This window comes from Oryzias latipes, chromosome 1, assembly GCF_002234675.1.
Source record: "Oryzias latipes chromosome 1, ASM223467v1".
Lineage (NCBI taxonomy): Eukaryota > Metazoa > Chordata > Actinopteri > Beloniformes > Adrianichthyidae > Oryzias > Oryzias latipes.
Genome location: NC_019859.2, coordinates 2,833,949 through 2,842,531, shown reverse-complemented (window position 1 = coordinate 2,842,531; position 8,583 = coordinate 2,833,949). Strand labels below are relative to the sequence as shown.

Sequence of the window (8,583 nt, the reverse complement as noted above, 5' to 3'; positions counted from 1 at the left end):
AAACATATTTTTAATGAAGAAATGACAGTTCTCATTCGGGTTTAAAAAAATAAAGATGTACCAGATGTATCCGGAGTTTCATTATTTTATTGCCAACTTTTGTTCTTTTGCATCACAAACTGACACACCAACAGATCCCTGCAGAAAAGAAGAATTTTTTCACCGGTTCACGTGAAACCTAAAGAGTTAGAGGAACCAAACGTCTGCAGACCAGAAGACATTGATGGCAGATATCAGTTTTTATAGCAGAAAATATAAAGTTACTTTCATGTTTTTTTTTGTTTGTTTTTTTGCATGGTGATAAGAAAAACCTACCAGTGCCTTCATGAATCACCTATTACCCCCGAAAAGTCCACAACATCAACAAATGTACAGAAATGTAAATTTTTCTAAACCCTTTGATGATACAAAAATGATTATACAAAATAACTTTTATTAGTTATAGATAGTTGCAATTTTGATATATTGGGTAATTTTGGTGAGTTTTTGCTCACAGCATTGTTAGTTTAAGACACAAACATATACTCGGGTGTTCAGAAAACAAGTACCTTATTTACCCACTGTCTCTAATTTGATCCACTCATTTTTAACATCGTGTAATGGTTAATTATAAACACATTTCTTTTTCTTTCAATACAAAAAGTACTGATTTCATTTCACACAAAAATTAACAAAAAATGCGGGATTTTATACAGTACACCTGTATTAAAATGTGGGATATGGAATGTCACAGTATGACAGATTTTTAAAATGTTTTATAAAGTATACTACATTCCATCCATCCACCTAATTTGGGAGAGACCCGCAGTTGAACTGATCCCCTCCACCTCTACCATTTTTCTTTACACACCATTTTTATTCATTCCAGTGTTTTCTATAAATGCTACTGACTGGACCGAACCAAATCCAAGGTATGTCTTTTGTCTTAGACTGCAATGAAATTTAATTTTGCAGAATTGGCTAAACTTTAACACAGTCATCCTTTTTTTAAGTTTCTCACTGTTTTTTTCTAGATTTTTGATCAACAATAGGAAGAAAATGAGTCTACATTTCCGGTTTATAAACTCCTTGTAAATATGACCTTGAAATTTGTTTTTTATAGAGACATCCGGACATCATTTCTTATGGAACGGTGTCCACTTGCTTAGTTTTTTTTTAAGCTACGATTTGTTGTGTTCATGTTGTGTTTTCAGGTTTTGTGACTGTTTTTGCTTGGTCCGGTGTTCCGTACCACTGAACGCCAAACATTTGCGTGTTGCCACTGTGACGTATTCAAAAACGCGTCTCCGGAGCGCCATTCAAAACATGCCACGTGACCACCGGTAAACAAAGCACCGGGGTACTATGGAAAGCCAGGTGGGACAAAAATAGTTGAGGCTCTTTGCGAGGAGAGAACGCGCCCCACACATGCAGTATGTGCGTGTGAGCTGCTCTGCATGTACTGAATGCATGTCGACATGTATGTGCGTGAAGGGTTTTAGAACCAGCAGTATGTATGTAATATTTCAGTGTGTGGATAGGCCCCGCCCCTTTGACTAACATCTACATTTGAACCTGATAATGATAAACCTCCAGCAACTTGTTGCCTCTTTTTGTAATTCCACCCTTCCTACTTTTAAATCACTCGGACTTCTTCAACAACTTATTTCCCATTTTCTTTTGTACCCTTACCCCCATCTTTAAACAAATATAATTAATATAAAAGAAGTTTACCCTAAAATACAAAAGGGGTTCATACAAATGTATACCTCGTGTGTCTGAACAACAACATGATCTGAACCCCAGGACAACTATGTCCATCTCTACATGTGGCACCAGGATGCTCTTGGCAGGAGGTCGATGGTCGACTTTATCGGCGTTTCAGGCGACCTTTGGCCATGTGTCTTTGACACTTGGGTATAGAGAGGGGGAGGCTGTCAACCGATCCCTACCTGGCGGTGGGTTGGATCAGATGGCCGGGAAGGAGGTCGGAAAGACTCGACACACCCAGATGGACTGGGATTGTTTGCTGGGAACGAGAATTCCACATCAGGGAGTTCCTCAACTCCCACATCTGGGAGCTTCAGACAGGAACAAAGGGAGGCTGGGAACACTGCAACCCCCCCCACCCCCCACCCCCGAGAATACCTGTTAAAAAACATTAATGCAAAAAACTCCCCCTTTCCTCCCTTTCATGGCAGATGGTTATCTACAATAAGCAGGTGAGTACCTCAACTCCCCTCAGCTGGTTCATCTTTGGGCCTTGTGTCTGTGTGCAGATGTCCAGCAGAGGTCAGCCTCGAGCTGAAGACACCAGGCTGCAAAACACACAGTGAAAAGGAAAGGAAAAAAACCACACAAATGTCCGTGCAACATTAAAGTAAATAGTCCGTTACTTCAGTGAGGATGACTGGACATCATTAGTGAATTTCTCTTATTTCTAGTCAAACTAGAATACATCACCTCTGTGGAAATATACAGGTATATCTAAAATATGTGAATATTTTTGAAAACGTTCAATAGTTTCCGTCAGTCATTTCAAATATAAAACACAAAACTAGGAGACAATAAATCAACTTGTCGTGGTTTCAAAGACTCCTGGCTCTTTTGTGTGTTAAGCCCTCACAAATAATCTCAGTCAAATGAGGGAATCACGTCTGCAAAGAAGCTGAGCTACATTAGGCGATCGCATTCATCCCCTCTGCATTTGAATCAGGTGTGTCAGAGTAGGAAAATGAGTGAAATGAAGGGCAAGAAACACAAAACACAACCAGACATAAAGAAAATACAAAGGAAAAAATAAGACTTCATATTAGTTCTCCAGAGTACGGAACCCCGACCTGACATGGGTAAAAAAAGAAAATTAATTCGTTCCCACAAATTAATTTTCTTTTTTACCCATGTCAGGTCAGGGGCTCCGTACTCCGGAGACGAACTGCTTGTGCGGAAAACAGGAATGTGTGTTAAAGTTGCTCTAGGAACCATAAGGCCTGTAAATGCCTTAATGTCTGTGATTTAGAAAATTTCACAAACAAACATAAAGAGTTTACCTTAACAATAATGGCTACGTGGAAACATTTCCAATATTATGCAGACTCCCACAGCTGCAAAATAATTCAACATGAAAACTTGTGCACAAATTCATACTTTATCAATATAACCCTAAAAATATGATTTAGTTTACTTGGAAATAAATGTTGCATTTTTATTCCCAAAAAGTGGCATAAAACCCCATCACTGTTCTTTTAACGTTATGTTAAAAAAATTCAAATACATTTATGATATCTAAAAGATAATTCAAAACAAAATTTGATTTAATGTTATGTTTTTGTTGTCACATTAACTGTTTATGTATCAACAAAACCAAATTATTCCAAATTTCTTTTGGTGCAAACTTTTATAGTATTTACCAAAAATCTCTTCCAATTACTTTTATTTAAAAAAAACTGTTGTATTATTGTAATCTTTAATGAATTCATCAGATTATTGCATGAACATTTGTAAGGTTCAACTCCTACTGATATATGTTTGTATTGTTGAGAATAACATGTTGGAATATTATTAAATATTTGCAATGCAAATAAATTTGTGATAATAGAGTACATTCAGGGTTCCTGCTATTTTCAAACATGGTTTTCCATAACTTTTCACATAATTTCCTAAAACTGAAAACATTTCACTCAGACTATTGTAGTCGGTTCCACTAAATGAAACCAAGACACACATTGATACACCCATTCATTTTTTCTTGCGACAAAAACACAGTTATCATTACAGTTTTTACTAGTGCTGTCATGCGATTCATTTTTTTCTGATTAATTGATTACAATTAATTAAAGTAGTCTACTTTTTTTCTAACCTAATAATTGCTGTTAAAAGCATCAATTTTACAGGTTAAACTTGCGACATTGAAGCGAGTAAAAGATCAAAAATTAAATGTAAAAAAAGGCTTTATGAAGTTTTCCTTAACAGACTTCCAACATTTACTTTTCCAACACAACAGGGGGATTTTTTTCAGTCGAGACAAACAAACATCAGGTCCAAAGTACTGTAATTACCACATCAAAAAATGACAAGAAGACTTTTCTGAACAGTCCAAACAATATTAACCACAAACTCCTTATAAATACCATAAAACATACACTGATGCATGTTATTCCATCTGTGAGATCTTATTGACCATCCATGCACACCAACTCGATTGAGGACCACACATTGCACACATCTGAAGGACTTGGGGCTTCGGACCCTCATGGCTACTTTTTTAATGCTCTAAAAAATTCTGTTTTACTTTAGTAAAATTTTATAAAACCATCAAAATATTGAAAACATTAGGTCACGTTTGTCATTTTAGAAAACGATGGTAATTGCTTGGAATATTATGATTGTTTTTGTTATGCAAATATATTTGTGATGCAAATTCATTAATGCAGTAGATCTTTTTGAGTTTCTACAAAGTTTTATGATGTAAGTAGTAAAACAGCAAAAATGTTTGTGAGCTTAAGGGAAAAAGAGCAGAAAACCAAAAGGTTTGATTTACTGTTCTCTATTTTTATTAAACACCTCCATTTAAGGATTTTCCACTTTTATTATTGTTTGTTTTTCCTAAAAAGAAAAAGAGAAAAGCCTTTCCCGTCATTTATTTGTTTTTCTCCGAAGCTAAAGAGGAAGGCTCATTTTAATTTTAGGGGGTGGGATGGGACGTCTGGTTTATATGTAAAGGTTTCTCCCGTCACCTCCTCAGTGTGAGAGGAGGACCACAAAGCTCCGGTCTCAGGATGGAGAGGATCTTCTTCGTGGGGCTTGCCATTTTTGCTGGGGGCTCTTTGGCTGCCAAACACGTCTTTGTCTCTGAGGATCGACGTTTTTATGAAGCTCAACAATACTGCCAGAGCAAATATACAGACCTTTCACCCCTCACCAACGATCTGGAAGAACAAGTGTTCAGAAAATCTGTAAAAGATGGGCAGTCAGGATGGATCGGTATTTACTGGGATGATGGTCAAAGGAAATGGATCTGCGTAGGGGGGGTGGTCTACAGAGACCAAACCTGGAAAACCTTCCCGGGCATCTGGGATCGCGTTTACTGGACCAGAGAAAAGTGGATATCAAAGAATGGCGGGACGCCCAGCAACTTCTTTTGCCTGAACCTGATCGTGGTCCAGGAGGAGAAGACTTGGGAGGAGGCTCTGGAGCACTGCAGAGGGAACCACGACGACCTCACCAGCCTGCTCTCTGAGACAGAGAACCGTCTGGCCCAGAGAGAGATCCAAGACCCCACTATCACCCAGCGGGTGTGGGTGGGTCTGCGTTTCCTGGGGGACACGTGGCTGTGGGTGAACGGGGATCCTCTGGAGTTCCAGGCCTGGACCCAAACAGGAGATCCGGACCAGCAGAGTCCGGTTCAGAAGCGCTGTGGAGCTTTGACCAAACAGGGAGAGTGGGAGAACCGAGACTGTCAGGAGAAACTAAACTTCATCTGCATCTGAGCGGCAGAACCAAAACTAAGATCTCCTGGGAGCTGAATGGACCTGAAAAATAAATACATGTGTGAATTTAAGGTTTGATTTAGACAAAGTTTCATAGAATCTCAGTTTTAGAAACTCCTGACTTTTCTCTATGTTTGGATTGAACCTGATGGTCAGTAATGTTATTTCTGTTAGCTGATAAACTGCTGCATTTAAAAAAACCACCTAAATGAAAACAATGTTTCTGCGATTCTGGAAAACCAGCCTTGTTATTGTAATGTAACATGCAGTGGTGTTTTTGAGGAAACAATTAAGGAAAAAAGACGTTTTACATAAGTGTAATGAACCGTGATGCTAATTTTCATTCCAAAGCCATTGAATGAAGCCTGCAACCATTTCCATGAAGAATTTGCTTTTTAAATACATTAACATTTGACTTTTTCTGTGTTGTGTTTTAAGTTTATATAAAGTTTAGAGGTTTCTATCTTTGTCCTTTGTCTTTGTGTCAGGAGTTTATCCTATCAGTAACTAGATGACAAAATAAAAAACCTCAGCCATCCAAGTTAAGAATTTTGTTGAATTTATTGGAGAAAAAAACCCCACTGAAATGTTCTAACAATTGGATTTTTTAACATTAAACTCAATAATCTCAGGCTGCAGTTCCTCTGATCTCCAGGCAATACAGAAAAACCAAAAAGATGTTTTAGGAAGTTTTGTTTACAGATGGGTACAAATAGTGAGAAACTCCGTCACCCGCAGAGAAGTTGGAGTAGTTCCTCCACTTTCAGAGGAGCCAGCTGAGGCGGCTCGGGCATCTGGACGCCTCCCTGGGGAGGTGTACCAGGCATGACCCACTGGGCAGAGGCTCCGGGGAAGACCCAGGACACGCTGGAGAGACTACGCCTCTTGATCATTGTGGGATCTCCTCAGAGACCCCCCAGAGGAGCCTGGAAGGGGGATCCCAGATGAGCGAAACAAAATGGACAGAAAACCACTAAAAAGTCCACTGTGATGTTTGACTTTTATAGATTTGCATTATGGTTCAGAAAATAATAAATTCTGTTCTTCACAGATCTGTTACTTCTTCTTTAAGAAGCTTTTCTATTTGTGTTCATGTCACCTGTTTGAACTAGTTTAAAAAGACCTTTCCACACCTTCAAACAGACTGCAACTTTTGCACCATAACCAAAGATCTGTCAAAGGACACCAGGGATAAGATTCTAGACCAGAACAAGAATGGGATGAACCAATCTACAAGAAGCAGCTGTAAGGATTCAGTGGTTTGGTTTTCTTTGTCATGTTTTTGGTTTCCTTTGTCATGTTTTTGGTTTCCTTGTCAGTCACACCTTCAGGTTCATGATCCACAGCTGTCTTCAGTTCAGTTAATTGCCCTCAGCCTTTTTTAAGTGTCTTGGTTTCTGTTCTTCATTGTCAGGTCAGCTGCTCTGTTTTGTCACTGTTTTGTTTCCCCTCATAGTTTTGTCATGTTTCAGTTTGCTAATTAAATGTTTTAGTTCCTGTCACCAAGCTTTGTCTCCTGCATTTGGGTCCTCCACCACCAGTTCGTGACAGCAGCAGCTTAATAATAATAATAATAAATTTTATTTAGAATGCGTTTTACATTTTAGGTAAAATCTCAAAGCGCTACAATGAAGGCAGGAATAACAATGGTTTAAAATAAGAACAAAGTAAGACAAAAAACAACAACAATAAAAGTACTAAAAAGCATTATTAATAAGGAAAGTCTTTTTTAAATGTGCCAAAGCTTGACGAGAAGAGACCAGCTATTGGAGCAATTATGAGAAAATGGAAGAAGATCTCTGACAATCCACCTGGAGCTCCATGCAAGATCTCACCTGGCAGGGAAGCAACCACACGGGGGAACGGGTCACTCCGGCATTAAAAGTGGACGAACTTTATGTTGAGTTGTTTTAACTCATTCATTCATCTTCTTCTATTTGTTCCCTTTCGGGGTCACGGGGCTGCTGGAGCCTATCCCGGCCACTTGTTGTCGAAGGCATGGGGACCTGGACAGGTCGCCAGTCTGTCGCAGGGTAGAATGTCTGCAATCACACACCCACACACTCTACATTCACACCTAGGGACAATTTAGGTTGACAAAAAATTAACCTATGAAGCATGTTTTTGGACGGTGGGAGGAAGCCAGAGTCCCACGCATGCACAGGGAGAACATGCATCTGGTCCAGGTCCCCCAGCCGGGACTTGAACCGGGGCTTTTATGCTATGAGGCAAGAGCGCCAACCACTGCGCCACCGTGCAGCTTAACTCAGGAAATTTAAAAAATGAAAAAACAAAAACTCAGGGGAAAAAAAAGCATACATTGGGTTCAAATGAAACCACCATAACCCCCCCCATACTTGAATTGTTTCAAAAAGTAACCCAAAAAGATGTCCAGACACAAGTAACCCAAAAAACGGGTTGAAAGAAACAACCCAAGTGTCTCATAAGTGAAGGTTACCAGGGTAACACACAACATAATCCAATTGTTCCCCTGCTTAAACCAGCACAGGTCCAGACCAGTCTAAAGTTCTCCAGAGACCATTTGGATGATCCAGAGGAGGGTTGGGACAAGATGAGACCAACGTTGAACTATTTGGTATAAACAACACTCGCTGTGTTCGGGAAGCACGGGGGAGGAAGCATCATGGTTTGGAGCTGTTTTATCAGCAAAAGGGACGACCGCTCCATTTGAAGGAAAGGATGAATGGATCAGTGTGTGGTGAGATTTTAGACAGAAACCTCCTTCCGTCAGTGAGGATGAAAAATGGAAGATCTTCCAGCAAAACAACAATCCCAAACACAACGAAAAGCAACGAAAAGCATTTCAAGGTCCCGGAATGTTCTATCCGGGGATAATCTGTGGAGGGAGTTGGAAGCCCAAAAACATCAAAGCTCTGGAGAAGATCTGCATGAAGAACAATGAAGAATGGACCTTGATGGCATCAAGTATGTGTGATGAAGATCTACAGGAATATGGAAGCATGTGCCTCATTTCAAAATAAAAGTCGAAAATGCTTTTTCATTTTCACAATAACCATTGTGCTATCCTATGGGGTCCAGATGACCCCACTCCCAAGGTTTGGGAGTGGGGTCAAGGGTTAAAGCTGCATTTGTC

General features: G+C 39.6%; 1 protein-coding gene and 1 long non-coding RNA gene across 2 annotated transcripts; one reads left to right on the top strand and one right to left on the bottom strand.

Moving 5' to 3' along the window:
* Nucleotides 1-285: 285 nt before the first annotated feature.
* On the bottom strand, nt 286-2,298 carry LOC110015246. Its single transcript, XR_002873169.1, has 2 exons — nt 2,210-2,298; nt 286-2,092 (listed from the first exon to the last, which is right to left on the bottom strand). It is a non-coding gene; the product is annotated as an uncharacterized LOC110015246 (long non-coding RNA).
* A 2,340-nt stretch (nt 2,299-4,638) lies between these two features.
* On the top strand, nt 4,639-6,009 carry LOC111947355 (lymphocyte antigen 75-like). Its single transcript, XM_023954134.1, has one exon. The coding sequence runs from the start codon at nt 4,758-4,760 to the stop codon at nt 5,466-5,468; it is 711 nt and encodes a 236-aa protein (XP_023809902.1). The 5' UTR covers nt 4,639-4,757; the 3' UTR covers nt 5,469-6,009.
* Nucleotides 6,010-8,583: the final 2,574 nt, after the last annotated feature.